This window comes from Molossus molossus, unplaced genomic scaffold, assembly GCF_014108415.1.
Source record: "Molossus molossus isolate mMolMol1 unplaced genomic scaffold, mMolMol1.p scaffold_m16_p_23, whole genome shotgun sequence".
NCBI lineage: Eukaryota > Metazoa > Chordata > Mammalia > Chiroptera > Molossidae > Molossus > Molossus molossus.
In genome coordinates this window covers 14611988-14629364 of record NW_023425359.1, presented here as the reverse complement: position 1 = coordinate 14629364, position 17377 = coordinate 14611988, and the positions used below count along the sequence as shown (strand labels likewise).

Here is a 17377-nt window from a genome sequence, read left to right as displayed (position 1 = left end):
AAAAGTCCTTTATATATTCTGGATATAATCACATTGTTGGTTACCTGTGTTATAAATATCTTCTCCCATTTTGTGGCTTGCCTTTTCACTCTCTTAATGGTATCTTTTGATGAACAGAAGTTCTTAACTTTTATTCAATCTAAATGCAGTCCAAATCAGCAATCCTTTCCTTTATACCTTTTATAACCTGTTTAAGAAATGTTTCTCAATCCCAAGGTCATGAAAATGCTACCCCATATTGTAAAAGCTTTTTTTTTCTTTATTGATTCTAGAGAGAGAGGAAGGGAGAAGGAAAGAGAGATGGAAACATCGATGAGAGAGAACATCAACTGGCCGCCTCCTGTATGCCCCCCACTTGGGATTGGGCCCACAGAGCCACACCAGCGAGGCTATAGAAGCTTTTTTTAAACTTTCATATTTACATCTCCAATCCAATTGGAATTTATTTCTGCCTATGGTATGAAGTAAGGTTCTTATTTCCTTTTTATTTATTTCTGTTTTAATTCTCACTGAGGATATTTTTCTATTTATCTTCAGATAGAATGGGAGGGAGAAAAAGGGAGAAGGACACATCAACTGGTTGCCCCCCACACGACCAGGGCCAGGGCCAGGGATGAACTGCAACCGAGGTACATGCCCCTGACCGGAATCAAACCTGCAACTCATTGGTTTGAGAGCTGACGCACTACCACTGCACCAAACCGGCCAGGGCGAGTTTCCTTTTTATTTCAATATGGCTATCCAATTGGTCCAGTCCTACCTATTAACTGTGCTGCAGATTTATCTCTTCCATAAATCAAGTGTCTAAAGGGCTCTATTTTGTTCTACTGGTCAATATGCCTATCTTTGAGCCAACATCAGTGTCCTTCTTATTGTAGCTTTGTACTAAGTCTTAATGGTCACTAGAGTATGTCCTCCTGCTTTGTTCTTCAATACTGCCTTGGTTATTCTCAGTTTTATATTTTATTTTATTTATTATTATTTTTTTTTATCCTCACCCGAGGACACTTTTCCATTCTTTGTTCAGGTAGAGTGGGAGGGAGAGAGAGGAACAGAGAGAGAGAGAGAGAGAAACATCGATGTGAAAGGAACACATCGAGTGGCTGCCACCCGCACAACCGACCAGGGCCGGGGACAAACTGCAACCGAGGTACATGCCCTTAGCGGAAACCGAACCCGGGTCTCTCAGGACTGCAGGCCGACGCTCTAACCGCTGAGCCAAACCGGCCAGGGCTCAGTTTTATATTTTATATTCAGATGATCAAGTTTGTGTTACTGATCCAACGAACCAGTCTTTGCTTTTAATTGGAGTGTATATCTACACTTACTGTAAATTACATACAAATACTGGTCTAAATCTATCATACCTTCTTTTAGAGTTTATTATTATTATTCCCTCTATTAGCTTGCTAATTATATGTTTCCACTGTTGTTTTAGTGGTTACCCTAGAGATTATAACAGGAATTTTAAACTTAGCAGAAACAAATAAAAACTAGTACTTTTACCTTTCCCTCAACAAAACAAGGACTTTACAAATACTTTACCTCCAATAGCACTCCCCCCACCATGCCCACTTCAGGACTCCTATGTTTTATTATTAAATACTTTAATTCTATGTATATTTTTTAATCCCATAAAACACTATTTTTAGCACGGCCAGTGTGGTTCAATTGATTGAACATTGTCCCAAGCACCAAGAGGTCACTGGTTTGATTCCCAGTCAGGGCACATGCCCAGGTTGTGGGCTTGATCCCCAGTAGGGGGTATGCAGGAGGCAGCTGATGGATGTTTCTCTTTCATCAATGTTTCTATCTCTCCCTCTCCCTTCCTCTCTCTCTAAAAAGTCAATAAAAACGTATTTTTAAAAAAAATTAATCTGTTTAAAAAATAACAGTTTTTAGTTTTATACAGTCAATGATCATCTAAAATCAACATTTATGCTTTCCATTGCTTCTTAGTCCTTCTACCCTCTTCAAGCTTCTGTTGGGACCATTTTTGATCTTGACGAATTTCTTCCAATGCAGATCTGATGATGAATTCTCTCCATTTTTGTGTGTCAGAAAATGTCTTTATTTCACCTTCATTTCTAAAGAATATTTTTATTAGGTATGAGATTTTAAATGGTCACTCATTTTTTTTTAAGTCCTTTGAAGTCCACTGCCTTCTAGCTAGCTCTTGTTTCTACTGAGAAGTCAGCTGACAGTTTTATTGCTTCTGTAAAGTTGTCTTTTTCAATGGCTGTCTTTTTCAAGAGTTTCACCTTTAATTTAGTTTACAGTGATTTTAACACAATGGCTTATATAGGACTTTCTTTGTATTTATCCCTCTCAAGGTTTACAGCATTTCTAAATTGATGTTCTTTCATCACTTTTGAAAGTTCTCATTCACTATCTCTTCAGTTATTGTTCTGCCCCATTCTCCCCTTTCCTCTGGGCCTCTGATTTTACATACACTATACTTGTTTAGCTGTATTCCCTGATGTCTCTTAAGCTCTTTTTGTTTTAAATTTTTCTCTCTAAGATTATCTTCGCTTCAGTTTGATTATTTTTCTGACCTATATTCTAATTTACTAATTATTTTTAGCTGTTTCTAATTTGTTGTAAAATTCATCTCTGAGTTAACAGCAGTTATTTTAGTTTTCAATTCTTAAATTTCCATTTGGTTCTTTTTTCAAGGATCCAGTTCTCTGTTGAAATTCTCCATCTTGTCTTGTATTTCCTTGAATGTACCAAGCATAATTAAAGTCCCTTTCTAATAGTTCCACTAACTGTACTCCCAGTGGGTCTGGTTCTACTGCTGTTCCTCTTGTCTCCTCGTATGCCTGGGTATTTTGATTGAGTGCCAGACACTGCATATGGACAATTTTAAGGAAATTTTAAGGTCTATGATGATGTTATATTTTTTCCAGGGAAAATTTACATTTGCTTCTCACTAACAGCTAGAGAAACTAACAGTCTTAAATCACCTTAATCCAAAAGTAGTTGAAATGGCTGCAGCTGGGCCATAAGGACCAGTCTAATTCTGAGTCAAACTTCTTTCCAGTGTACAGAACTTCTGGGGGTCCCAAATCATGGCCCATGCAATAACCAGGACAACCCTCCCTCATTAGTAGGACCCAACTTCCAATGTTCGCTCTACTAGTCTCTTGACTCTCCCCCAAATCTGCTTAGTTTCTCAGTTTCCTCTTTCAAAATTGACACACTAATCTATAGTAAACACAGGTCCAAAGCTGGGCTCACTTCTACGGTTCTTTCAGATATAACAAGTTAGTATATTTCTTTCCTCACATACTTAACAAACATCCCCATTCTTTACTGAATCTTTCTTTCAAGGTCGGGAACTTTACCATGCTTATAAAACCTAATCACAGCCCTGGCCAGTTTGGCTCAGCAGTTGGAGTGTTGGAGTGTCAGCCCGCGGTCCAGAGAGACCCGGGTTCGGTTCCAACTAAAGGCACGTACCTTGGTTGCAGTTTGTCCCCGGCCCCCATTGGGATTATGCAGGGGGCAGCCACTCGATGTGTCCCTTACACGTCGATGTTTCACTCTCTCTCTCCCTCCCTCTCTATCTGAACAAAAAATGAAAATATGTCCTTTGGTGAGGATTAAAAAAAAAAAAAAACCTAACCATAGCCTGGCTGGTGTTGCTCAGTGGGCTGAGCATCATCCCATGGACTGAGAGGTCCCTGTTCGATTCCTGGTCAAGGCACGTGCCAGGGTTTCAGGCTCGATCCCCAGTAGGGGGCATGCTGGAGGCAGCCAATTGATGTTTCTCTCACATTGATGTTTTTATCCCTCTCTCCCTTCTTCCCTCTCTAAAAAAAAAAATCAATAAAAAATATATTTAAAAAAAAAAAATCAATAAAAAACATATTTAAAAAAAATAAAACACCTAATCACAGTGCCTAGAACATAATAACCACTTAATAAATGCAGAAAAATGAAATATTTTAACATATATTAATATAATTTGTATATGCTCTATTCTACAAATAAATGGTGATTTTTTTTTTAATGGATCTTACTACAGAAAGTTTAGGTATTGTTTAATAAATTATAACTTATTTCCACTTAGAAAAGACTGAAAACCGCTAAGAAATGTAACAAAGGTACACTGAAATGAGAGGAAACCAATTTTTATTAGATATATTCATAGCTACATTATCATTTTTGTTACTTTAAATAGTATTTTTATAAAATCATATTTTCTTTTATATATTGATCTTGTATCCGGCAACCTTGCTAAACAATCTTGTTAGTTGTAATATTTTATCTCTGCAGATACTCTTGGGATTTTTTTTTTTAATCCTCACCCATGGATATTTTTCCATTTATCTTCGGATAGAGTGGGAGGGAGGGAGGAAGGGAGAGAGAGAACATTGATGTGAGAGAGACACATGGATTGGTTGCCTCCCGCATGACCCCAACCAGGGCCGGGGATGAACCGCAACCAAGGTATGTGCCCTTGATTGGAATCAAACCTACAACTCTTTGGTCCAAGGGCTGACGCTCTAACCACTGAGAAAAAGTGTCCAGGGCCTCTTGGGATTTTTTACGTAGACAATTATATCATCAGTTAATAAAATTGGCTAGCTATATTTCTTCCTTTTCAATCTTTGTAGCTTCTATTTCTTCCTCTTTATATCACTAAGTTACCTCCTCTGCAATGCTAAATGAAAGTAATTAAAGCTGAAATTCTCTACTTATTCCTGAGTTTAATGGAAATCCTCCTAACACTGTACTATCCTGAAAGATGTTTGCTATAAGATATTTATATTAGTCATCCTTATCCTTAAGAAAACTCATTCTTATGCCAAACGTGATGAAAACTACCTTCAGATATTAATTTTATCAAATGCTTTTCCTGAATCTCATTTTTTTTCTTTTAGTTGTTTTAAAAAAATTTTTGTTTTTTTTAGAGAGAGAGAGAAACATCAATGTGAGAAAGAAATATCGGTCAGCTGCCTCCTGCATACCCCACTACTGGGGATTGAGCCTGCAACCCAGGCATGTGCCCTGTTCAGAAATGAATCAGGATCTCTCAGTCCATGGGATGATGGACGCTCAACCCACTGAACCACACTAGCCAGGCGTAAATCTTGTTTCTTAAAGATTTTCTCCCAGTAAATTACATTACTAGGATATCTATTGTTAAACTATCCTTTAATTACTGAGATAGAGATAAACCTTGTATTTGGTCCAGAGGCGGTCTTTTTCTTTTCTTTCACATACATTGCCAAATTTGGTCTGCTAATTATCTTACTGAGGACTTTTATGTCAATTCAATGTTTACAATTGAGACTGGCTTATACCTTTCCTCTCTCAAACCGTTCTATGTTTTAGAATTGTGCAAGCCTCAAAAAATTCTACAATTTAAAACAGTTTGCATATAACAGGTAGTGTTTGGAAGATTTTTAGATTTTATTTGTAAATGTTCTGAATTCCCTTCATTTTATAACATTTTAGGTAGATTATTAATTATTGATATATTTTATGATCGCAGGTCTTTTAAGTTTTTCTACTTTTCTGCCAGTTTTTGTACAAAATGGCCCACTTATTGGCATAAAGCCGTTCATATTATCATACAGTAATTTATTTTTATACTATTTCTTTAACTATATCTCTCTTCCAATCCTAATACTGTTTATTTGTAACTTTTGTTTCTGTTTGATTCTGACAATTTTTCTACTCAGCTTTTGTGTGAACAATTTCTATTTATTTTTAGTATTTCCTTCTGCTTCCTTCTTAAGCTCATTATATGTCATTTTATGCCAGTATGGTGCAGTTGGCTGGGCATTGTCCCATGCACCAAAAGGTCACTGGTTCAATTCACAGTTGCAGACTCGATCCCTGGTACAGAGCATGCAAGAGGTAGCCAATCAATCAATGTTTCTCTCTCTCTCCCACTCTCTCTAAAAATCAATTTTTAAAAGCTTAATAAAAAAAGAGATTTGTCCATCTAAGGACAGTGTAGACGTCCCACAGGTTTTTACATATAATATTTTGTCAACTGGGTCCAAGTACTTTCTTCCTTTCTAAACATTTTCTAACCTTCATAATGATTTCATCTTAGTGTCATAAATTATTTGGAAGCATTTTCAAATTTCCAAACATTCTGAAAACACTCCATTTGTCAAAAGCTAGAGGTCACAGGATACTTTACTTCTCTTAGGAATAAAAATTTCAGTGTTTTCTTTGGAAATTGCCTGACTTACAAAAGTGTCTAATTATTTTTAAATATTTATTTTCTTTTTTGCCAACACTGAGATACTTTTAGGACCCTTCTTCAGTACCATCTATGTTTTCCCCATAGAGACTATTTTGACTACAGTTTCAAACCTTTATTTTACTGAATATACAAAGTTCTTTTGTAATACAAGATGACTTTAAGAATTTAACAGACCCTTACCTGATGGTCCTGAATCTTCCTGCCCACCACTCGGAATGTGTTGTTGCCTGTGTGGTGATATATATGAACTCTGCTGAACCCAGTTGAGCCACCAGCTGGCACCCACTTCTTATTGGCATCATCATAAACCATCACAGCAGCTCTTGCCTGACAGATACTCTGTTCACTGTTAAAACAAGGGGGGTAAAAAGAAGCAAACTTGAGATATCTAAAATATGCTAAGTTGCCCGCTTAGCCATGTAAATCAGAGTTAGCCAACCAATCAACAGTGCTTTGCTGAGTGCTAGAAACAACAGTGAAACAAGACAGAAGCTTCCGGCCCTTATGGGTACAGTCTAATGGATTAAAAATTAAAGTATAATGAGGAGCCCCAAGGAGGAGATCAGGATACACAAGCAACACAAAAAATATTTTATTATAAATCTGAGATTCTAACACATTCATTAAACTGAACATTATAAATTAACTGAACAGTATAAATTAATCATCTTTTTGTGTGTGTGTGGTATGTGCCCCTAGCAGGAACCAAACCCGGGACTCTCTGGTCCACAGGCCGACGCTCAACCACTGAGCCAAACTGGCTAGGGCTTAATCATCATTTTTAAAATTATATATATGTTTATAATATTACTGGTGACCTGTTTGTGAATCCCTCTTTACTGAAAACCATTTTTATCATCAGGCTTGCAAGGTCTATATAGCAAATTCTGATCAGCTCTATCTGCCCCTTAAATATGGACTAGTGCCCAAGCCGGTTTGGCTCAGCGGTTAGAGTGTCGGCCTGCGGTCCGGAGAAACCCGTGTTCGGTTCCAGCTAAGGGCACGTACCTCAGTTGCAGTTTGTCCTCGGCCCTGGTTGGGCCGTGCGGGTGGCAACCACTCGATGTGTCCCTTTCATGTCGATGTTTCTCTCTCTCTCTCCCCCACTCTATCTGAACAAAAAGTGGAAAAATGTCCTCAGGTAAGGATAAAATAAATAAATATGGACTGGTCACTAACAATCAATGGAAAGCAATGTGACTCAATTCTTGACTCCCCTTGGGCAAGATAATACCCTGTGTTTCAAATTTCTTGATTTAAAAATGAAAAAGTAAAATGAGATGCTTTCTAGAGATCCTTCCAGATTTTAATTCTAATCTTCATAGACAAATATTTAAAAAAAGAACAATTCCCTTGCTCTGGCTGGTTTGGCTCAGCAGCCTTCAGGCTGAATGGTCGCTGGTTCAATTCCTGGTCAAGGGCACATACATGGGTTGCAGGTTAGATGTTCAGACCCAGGCAGGGTCATGTGGGAGGCAACCAATCCATGTGTCTATCTCACATCAATTTTTCGCACTCCCTCTCTTTCTCTCTCTCTCCCTCCCACTCTATGTAAAAATCATTGAAAAAATATTCTTGGGTGAGGATTAACCACAAAAAAAGAGCAATTCCAATATGTCTTTAAATCTCAGCTTCATCTCAATTATTTGTTACCAAGTAAGAATGAAATACAAAAATAAAAAAATGAGGAGAGATGATCTTAATTTTATATTAAGCACTAGTTTCATTTTCAAAAATTCTGATACTACTGGGAGATAAAGACTGATTTGAGCCCTGGCCGGTTTGGCTCAGCGGTTGGAGCGTCGGCCTGCAGTCCAGGGAGACCCGGGTTCGGTTCCCGCTAAGGGCATGTACTTCGGTTGCAGTTTGTCCCCGGCCCTGGTTGGGTTACATGGGTGGCAGCCGCCCGATGTGTCCCTTTCACGTCGATGTTTCTCTCTCTTCCTATCTCTTCCCCTCCCGCACTGTCTGAATAAAAAAATGGAAAAATGTCCTCGGGTGAGGATAAAAAAATAAAAATAAAAACAAAAAAGATTGATTTGAGCCCGGCCAGTGTGGCTCAGTGGATTGAGCATCATCCCATGGACTGAGAAGTTCCAGGTTCGAGTCCCAGTCAGGGCACATGCCTAGTTTGCAGGCTTGATCCCCAGCATGGAGTGTGCAGGAAGAAGGCAATCGATGTTTCTCACTTCGATCTTACTCTCTCCACCCCCTTTCTCTTTCTCTAAAAAATCAATTAAAACAGATTTTTAAAAAAGGAAAAATTGATTGATTTAAATTTTAGTTTATTTCACCCCGTTTTTTAAACTCAAATACGAAAAGTAAGCAATGTAAGAAAACGGGTATATTAATTCTATGCTTTAACCCAACTAACTCAATCCCCACCTAGAAGACTTAGCTGATGTTCAAGCTGTAGTTGATGCAGATGCTCCCAAGTAGCTCATCCAACCCCATTTTTAATGAAAGCTTTGCTCATTCCACCTACTTTAACCTCAAAGATTTTAAACAGTAAATCATGTGGGTTCCGCTCCAATGTCCTCAGTAACAAAAGGTCACTTTCACGACCTCTTCTCTTACCCACACTTCTGCCTCATCTCTCAACACTGTATGTGCTTATTTTACTCCACTTGCTGGGTGATCTGATGACAGGATATCATGGGAGACAGGAGATCACAGCACCGAGCAATAGCATTGCTTCAGAACAGTGGGGTTATAATTGTTTATGTTTTTCCATTAGAAATTTTACAAAAACCTGTAACAATATGTGTGCAGCACAAACACTGAAATAAACCCAGTGATCGTCTGAATTTTTATGCTGCACTGAAACTTTTTCGTAAAATAGTTCTGGGAATAAAAACAAGCCAATGACTAAAGCTTGAATCACTTTTTAAAGTTTGATTAAAGAGCACTTGTCAGCACATCCGTGGAAATCTCTTCATCGCTCCTAAGAGAAACACTTGAGCGACAACACTCACGTAACCCTACAGAAAGATGGCATGCAAGGTAAAGCAAAGTGCCTCTGACAGCACACAACCCAAGAAACAAACTTCTTGCTAATTGTAGTCACAATTCAATAAACAAATCTGTAAATTAATGAACAACAGTATTTGCCAGTTTTCAAAATTTATTATTTTTGGACATATGATTCCCATGGTTCAAGAAATAATGTCTCTTCAAAGAAGCCCCGGCGGGATCATACAAGGTAGGCAACAGTAAACCTTTATTTTGTAAATTAGGTCAGTCCATGCCTCAAAAAAAGAAGAAAAAAAGCTTTTAAAAACTTACAAAAAATTCCAAAAGCTGTTAAATATAATGACCCACCTTCTACCTCCCCCCCTCCACCCCCCGTTCTACAGTGGGTACCTGGAGATATTCCAAAGATGGGAGCACACAGTTAATCGAACAGCTTTTGTTTTTTATTTATTTATTTTTAATCCTCACCCAAGGATACTTTTCCATCTTTGTTCAGATAGAGTGGGAGGGAGGGAGTGAGAGGGCGGGAGAGAGAGAGAAAACATCAACTGACTGCCTCCCACACAACCCCGACCAGGGCCAGAATGAACCGTAACCGAGGTATATGCCCTTGACCGGAGTTGAACCCACAACTCATTGGTCCGCGGGCCAATACTCTAACCGCTCAGCCAAACCAGCCAGGGCTGAACAGCTTTTAACTGGTGCTTATTCACTTAGTCAACAATCAAATGTCTGGTCACTTCAACTTCCCTGGGAAAGCTACAACCATTGAAACAAAGACAGCTCCAAATGAACCTATCAAAGTAGCCAACAAAGACAAAAATTGCAAAAAATTAGTTGATTCATTTTCTAATGAAGATGAAATGTTCAAAATGAGATGTTAAGGATACAAATCTAACTCTAAACAAAGCTAAGGAGCACCAGGAGGAATAAGCCGAGGTTAAAAAGAAGAAATAAAATGTGGGTAAGACACTGCTGGTGTGGCTCAGTGGTTGAGCGTCGACACATGTACTAAGAGGTCATTGGTTCAATTCCAGGCAGGGCACATGCCCAGGTTGTGGGCCCAATCCCCAGTGGGGGACCTGCAGGACGCGGCCAATTGATATTCTCACTCATCAATGTTTCTATCTCTCTCTTTCTCCCTTCCTCTCTCTCTAAAATCGATAAAAAATATTTTTTTTTAAAAAAGATGTAGGCAAGAACTAAGGTGCCACAGAAAAGGAGTAACAGCCACCTGGGCATGTGGCAAGTTGTGAAGGAACAGGTTAAGCCCAAAAACCTCTGCAGTCCTAGAAGACATCGGGCACTCAGAGAAGCCACATCAAGGCCCGGCCAGGAAGAGATGGCACTGGGGTTCTTAGTGACAAATTCAAGTCAAGTGTTTCCATTTCTTTCCTCAACATCTGAGAGAGGACCTTTCCTTACTAGAGACACATCCTGTGGTATAAAAAATATCTGGTCCCGACACAGAGCTCCTAACACCTTAGGATCTCCAGAGCAGTGAGAGAGTCTTTGGTTCTTTGGTATACTCGTAAGATGACTCTAGGCTTCAGGATGGGGGCTGGCTGCCAGAAATACTAAGCCATGATTAGAGGGTTGAAATCTTCGGGCCCACCCCACCTCCCACCTCTGGGGAGGGCAGAAGGGCCAGAAAATGAGTTCACTCCCCAATGGCCAATGATTTCATTAATCATGCCTATGTAATGAAACCGCCTTAAAAACACCCAAACAAGCTCATATTGAGGTGCTGGGTGGGTGACATGCCCACAGTGGACATGGAAACTGCACCGGCTCCATACCTTGCCCTATGCATCTCTTTCATCCTACTGTTCCTGAGTTGCACCCTTTATAATAAACCAATAATTGTAAGTAAAGTACTTTCCTAAGTTCTGGGAGTCATTCTAGCAAATTGCTGAACCTGAATTTGTAGTCAGCAGAGCATAAGTGGGTAGCCTATGTACCCCATTGGTAGCCAGCATCTGAATTAGGACAGTCTTTTGAGACTGAGCCCCTAACCTGTGGGGTCTGTGGTAACTCCAGATAGTGTCACAACGGAATTGAACTGTTGGACATCCAGCTGGTGTCGAAAATAGAATTGGTTGTTGATGTGAGAAAAAAGCCACTTGATATACTAACTCCAATTACAGGTGTGCACAAAATAAGACAGTGGGTACCCCTATTTGGATTTCATGTACCCATAAACCTCAAATACAAATAGGATGAATCAATATAGAAGGTCAACAATATTTTGGCCAACTTGCCGGGCAGGAGATTGAGGTTAGGAGAGGGATCACCATAACTTAATAAAATTAGGATATTATGAAACTTAAACATCTCAAAAACAGACCGCATACTATAATATACTGTAAATGTAATAACTACCTTTCCATACAATTCTCCATATTGTCTGAGTTGTATGTTTTGTTTTCATGTCTCTCTTATCCAGTAAAATACTTTAGAGTCTATTTTCAAGTATGACTGGCCTTAGTCACAACAGAACTGCCTGCACATTTGTGTACATACAAGCAATAGAGCAATGGCTGGGATAGCTCAGGGGTCTTCTGATAGGAATTTCCAGCTTTCTCTTGGAGGACTTCTAGCTGAAAAAGTCAATGAGTGAATTTCCGAAATGCTAAAATTTTACCCATATATGCAGTTTTTCAGAGAACTATAACAAGGAAGGTAGGCAAGACTTAAGACAGCTACTGAAGAATCAAAAAGAGAAAAAAGAAATGAAGATCTAAAGAAGTACAGAAAAAAAGACAAAAATTTTATACTTGGTATAAGACCATTTTCTCTGCATTATAACAAGCCTCAAAATGAACACCTAGTCAAAGCCTGCAACATTCTGAGTCAGTAAAGGAATTATTACACAAAGGTTAAATCAGTAAATTATAGTTTTGTGAAGAACAGGTATTAAATTAGTTACAAACAAAAATTTCATTTTATGATTAAGTATAGTTAGTATATATAGGCGATACCGTTTTTCTTCCTGATGGTAATTTTGGTATTTTAAAATAAAATTTGGCATTTAGAAGGCTAGAGATAGCTGATTTTTTTTTTAAGTATAAAAACCATGACAATACATTATAATTCTATGGCTTTGTCAAGTAATTCATTCCTGAATATAGTAGAATTTCCTGAACCAGGTATATAGGATGGTAGAGAACTGGTTGCCAAATTCTATTCTCATAGGTACCAGTAAATGAAAACCTTCCTAGAATTCAAGCAAATTAAGGACTGCTTGGGCTATTCTAATATACGTTACTGGTTGAGGTTGCAATAAAGTCAACTCTTTGAAAACAGCAACTTCCTTTCAAAGACACCACTCATTAATCATTACTCGTCAAAGAAAGCATGACAATGACAGTGCCTAGCACATAGTAAACACTCTTTAAATATTTGTTCAGTACATAATTTCATCTAATAATATCCTGGATTAAATACCATTTCTCTGTAAGTCTTTCTGGGGTGCCCCAAAGCCAGAACTAATCCTCCTGAGTTCCCACAGCTTTCATTAGTCTTTCAACAAGGGAGACTCGCTGAGGAGGTACTATCTAAGCCATAGGAAGGAATGGGCACTTTACCCCAAGTGCACTGGGAAGCCAGGGTGTTAAGCAGAAGTCGTCTTAACATCTTCAAAAGATGATTCTAGCTACTACATAGAGAGAAGGGATTCAGGAAAGTGGCATGGCAATCAAGAATGAAGGCATGAAGACTAGTGTGAGATGTACAGATGGTGACACTTGAGGCTGACTAGGAACATGCGAGAGAAAGGCCTATGGGAATATATGCTGGAAGTAGAGCAGACAGGATCCACCAGTACACAGATGAGCGGGGAGGGAAGAGAAGGAGACAACTGAAGACAGGAGAAAAATTATGGCTGTCACCTAGCATTTTACTGATATTCCCAAAGTATATGTGGCATACTATAAAGTATATCACTGTTGAAAGTCATGGTCCCAATTCATTTATTTTTACATATGTATAAACATGTCTTCACCACCTTTGAAAAAGAAGAATGTCATTCATCTTTGAATCCTCTAAGCTATCAAGGTCTGTAAAATAATCTCTACTACACTGCCAACCATTTGGAAAGTTTACTCTAAAAAGAATTAGCATCTTGGCTGTTATGATACTGAGTCATTCTATGAACTAATTTGTCAGTTATTCGGAAGATAAAATATTAAGGAGGAAATTACACAAAAAAGTGGGGAATTTTAAAAGCAGGATTTCCATCTTACTCTGATGACAAATTTTTTGCTCAAGCCTGCAATTATGTCACATTTCAAGCATGAAAGAGGTTTAGAGTAAATATAATGTTAGATTTCAATTCCACAACTATTGTTCACACCTATATTCTACAGCTCCTAAAGGATAGTAAAATTAAGCTAAGCCATCTCAATTATAAAAGACTATGCAGTCAAATGTATTTTCCTCAAATAGGAAAGCAAACAGTAAATATCACGTCCTGTACTGTGTTAAGCACCAGAAAAGTCACAAATAGAGTGCTCTTCTCTCAGTTCACTACTCTGGGACTCGAGTCATCCTGTGACCCTAGGGGTCACTCAGAGCCCTCCCGCCCATCACCCCACCAAGGTCTGTCAATTCTACTCCTAAAGACTTCTAATTCCTGACCTCCCTTTACTCACAATGCTCAAAAGCTTTAATTTGGGCCCTCCCTAGCTTTTCAATTGGATTATTCCAGTAATCTCCTAACTGGTATTTCTGATGCAATTTTACTCCCAACTCCTAATGCTTCCAGAGGGTATTTTTCTTTTTTTTTTTTTTTTTTTAAATAAAATCTAATCGTGTCACTCTTCAAGTTAACACCCACTCCCAAGATTCATTGCAGGGTAAACTCTGGCCGTGTAGCATGGCATACAAGGTCCACTGTGATTTGGCCTCTGCCTCTGACATTCATTCTTTCCCTCAAATACTAAGAGCATGTAAAGTGTGCCACAACCATTCCACCATACCACTGCTGGGGGCACGTGTTCAAAACAGTTCAAAACTCCAACACAACAGCAAAACCAATTGTGCCACACTTATCCCTACGTTTGAACATTGCTCTCCCTCTATGACCTCACTGCACATTACTTCTTTGCCAATACAGTATCTTCTACCTAATACCAACTGTCCTTCAAAATCCAGACACAGCTGTCACACCCTCTTGAAAGCTTTTCCTCTCTCCCACTCAAACATGGACTCATTGTATTATCATAATATACTATGTATACCACCTCTACCAACAACATCAGATGTTAAGCCCCTGAAGGGCTGGCATTGTAGTTTATCATTTCTCCTAATTAAGATTTGTTAAAGTAGTGACTTGAAAAGTAGTGAGAGAGATTAACTGTAAAAAGTAAAAATCTGCAATTTGTAAGAGCCCTAAATATGCCAGTGAAAGTTCCCTTTTCTGACTTCCAGTGCCCAAATGGACAATCTACCAAATCCTCTCCTTTCTGTCTATAAAGCACACCGCTAGCCCTGAAAACGCTCAGAGCTGGGGGGCCACTCTCATCACCCTGCACGCTCTGCTGTTCCCAACAGTTGGGTGGTGTACTTCTCAACAGTCAGCTGTTTGTGACAACATGTATTCACTCCAATTGTACTTGTAATTATGCAACTTAAATATTATATAAACTGGTACAATGTGAGTATATAGAAATTCTATAAAATTAAGTTAAATGTTTTGGAAAATTTCTATAAAGGCGAGTCTCTAATAAATGAGACACATATAAAAGGGGGAGAGCATACAAGTCTAGCAGAATGCTATGTATTTGTCTAAGTTCTCTCTCCACTTTGAAGAAACCAAAGCTGCCTGGCCGGTACGGCTCAGTGGTTGAGCATCGGACCCACGCACCCAGGAAGTTGCCGGTTCAATTCCCGGTCAGGACACATGCCCAGGTTTGGGACCCAATCCCTAGGGCAGGGTATGCAGGAGGCAGCCAATTGATGTTCTCTCTCATCCATGTTTCTATCTCTCCCCCCTTCCTCTCTCTAAAAAAATCAATAAAGAAAAAAAATTTTTTTTATAAAATAAAGAAACCAAAGCTGAATCTTTACAGATAAAAGATAGGCATACTTTAGGAAAGAAAAATAATGTGGAATTCTCATCACCAGGCTAACACTAAAAGCTTTACAGAAAAAGGCTATAGAATCAACACAAATGTTATAAAGTAGGCTAAAATATTTAAAAGTTTGTGTCATTTTTAAGGACACAAATTTTAAATAGTTCAATTAACCAACCATTATCACCAGAACAGATCACATTAGATACCAGGGCTTCTACTATAGGGTACATTTATGAAATACTAAACAGCTTTTCTCCTTTCATATTCCATTTAAAAAAACAACAACTTGTTAAGAATAGGGAGGGAGAGCTGTGTGCTATTACAATTAGGTGTTGTCATAGCTCACTGATTGAGAGATACAGGAAAAACACTGTGAATGCCACTGACAAACAGCAGACACAAATAATGGCAACATACAAAATGATTTTCTGCAAAGTAAGAAAACCATCTGGGAGGCAGCAGCTCCAAATATGTAGAAAGGCAAAATTTCCCATCAAGACCACACCGTTGTATATCATTCATGTTTCTAAGAAATACTAAAAGGTTAAAATAAAAAAAGGTAAAAAGGTCAATGTCACCACTAAATTCTTTTTTTTTTAATCCTCATCCGAGGACATTTTTCCATTTTTTGTTCAGATAGTGGGGGGGGGGGGGAGACATCGAGTGAAAGGGACACATCGATTGGCTGCCACCCACACAACCCAACCAGGGCTGGGGACAAACTGCAACCGAGGTACATGACCTTAGTGGGAACTGAACCTGGGTCTCTCTGGACTGTAAGTCAACGCTCTAACCGCTGAGCAACTGGCCAGGGCCCACTACAAAACTCTTAATCCCTCAACATTTATATCCATGTGCAAAGTACAAATGCAATCTAGTATAAATGATCCAATCACTAAAGAAAATAATCAGTATATCTTACATAGGAACAGCATGTTTCAGAAATTAGATCTGTTGGGTTACCCTGTAGAATGAAAAAATCTCATATCGTTAGGCTAAGTAATAAGTAGAAAAAGTACCCTAAAGGAGGCATTTACTACATGCAGTCATGTGTTTAGGAGTAATGAGAGGAATCTTTTTTATAAATCTTTTTGGTACTATTTGACTTTACTTATGAAAACCTCTTACTTGAATAAGTATAGAATGTGCAAACTCTATAAATGTAACTTGGCCAACAAAAAGAACCTGCCTCGCCCTGGCCAGTTTGGCTCAGCGGTTGAGCGTCGGCCTACAGACAGAGTCCCAAGTTCAGTTCCCACTAGGGGTACATACCACACAAAAAAAAACAAAAAAAAAAAACAAAAAAAACCTGCCTCTGCCAACCCAGAGAGAGAGAAATAATAAAGAAAATGAAAATGCACAATTTCAGTATTCTCTTTTTTTTTTTTTTTATCCTCACCCGAGGACATTTTTTCCATTTTTTGTTCTGGTAGAGTGGGAGGGAGAGAGAGGAACAGAGAGAGAGAGAGAAACATCGACGTGAAAGGGATACATCAAGTGGCTGCCACCCGCACAACCGACCAGGGCCGGGGACAAACTGCAACCGAGGTACATGCCCTTAGCGGGAACTGAACCCGGGTCTCTCAGGACCGCAGGCCGACGCTCTAACCGCTGAGCCAAACAGGCCAGGGCTTTTTTTTTTTTTTTTAATCCAATTTCAGTATTCTCACAACCACCAGAGAGAAGAGACAACTAGGGTGGAATTTACAAGAGTTTGTGGAGACAAAAGAAAATGAAAGTATATGGGCAGAAAGTAAAAAGATATATTAAGAAACTAGTAAGAATGAAAATACGTCGATGGGGACTTGCCTCACCTGTGCAACTCTGGTTTGGGCACATATTGAAGGAGATGCTAGCTATTAAAGAACACAGATAAATTCAAGCCCTCCTGCCTTTCCTGTGATACAGAAGACTAGTTAACAAAATAAATCAAATGTGGTGTTTTTTCTTTTAAGAATTAAAATCAACTGTTTCAGAAGACTACACTCTACAACTACCCATACATAGGTATGTATTTTCAGAGCCTATCTTTCAAAGTATTACTTAACTGCATGCATAAAAGTCGTAATAAAATCAAAATGGATTACTATCTACAGTA

At 38.7% G+C, this 17377-nt stretch overlaps 1 protein-coding gene across 6 annotated transcripts in view; it reads right to left on the bottom strand.

The window, feature by feature from the left end:
- Positions 1–17377, bottom strand: part of ENAH (ENAH actin regulator) — a 126177-nt gene that overhangs the window by 57042 nt on the left and 51758 nt on the right. For all 6 annotated transcript variants that reach the window (XM_036277680.1, XM_036277684.1, XM_036277679.1 and 3 more), the window contains exon 2: positions 6410–6575. In XM_036277680.1, the coding sequence (XP_036133573.1) occupies positions 6410–6575 (166 nt within the window). The remainder of the gene's footprint in view (positions 1–6409; positions 6576–17377) is intronic.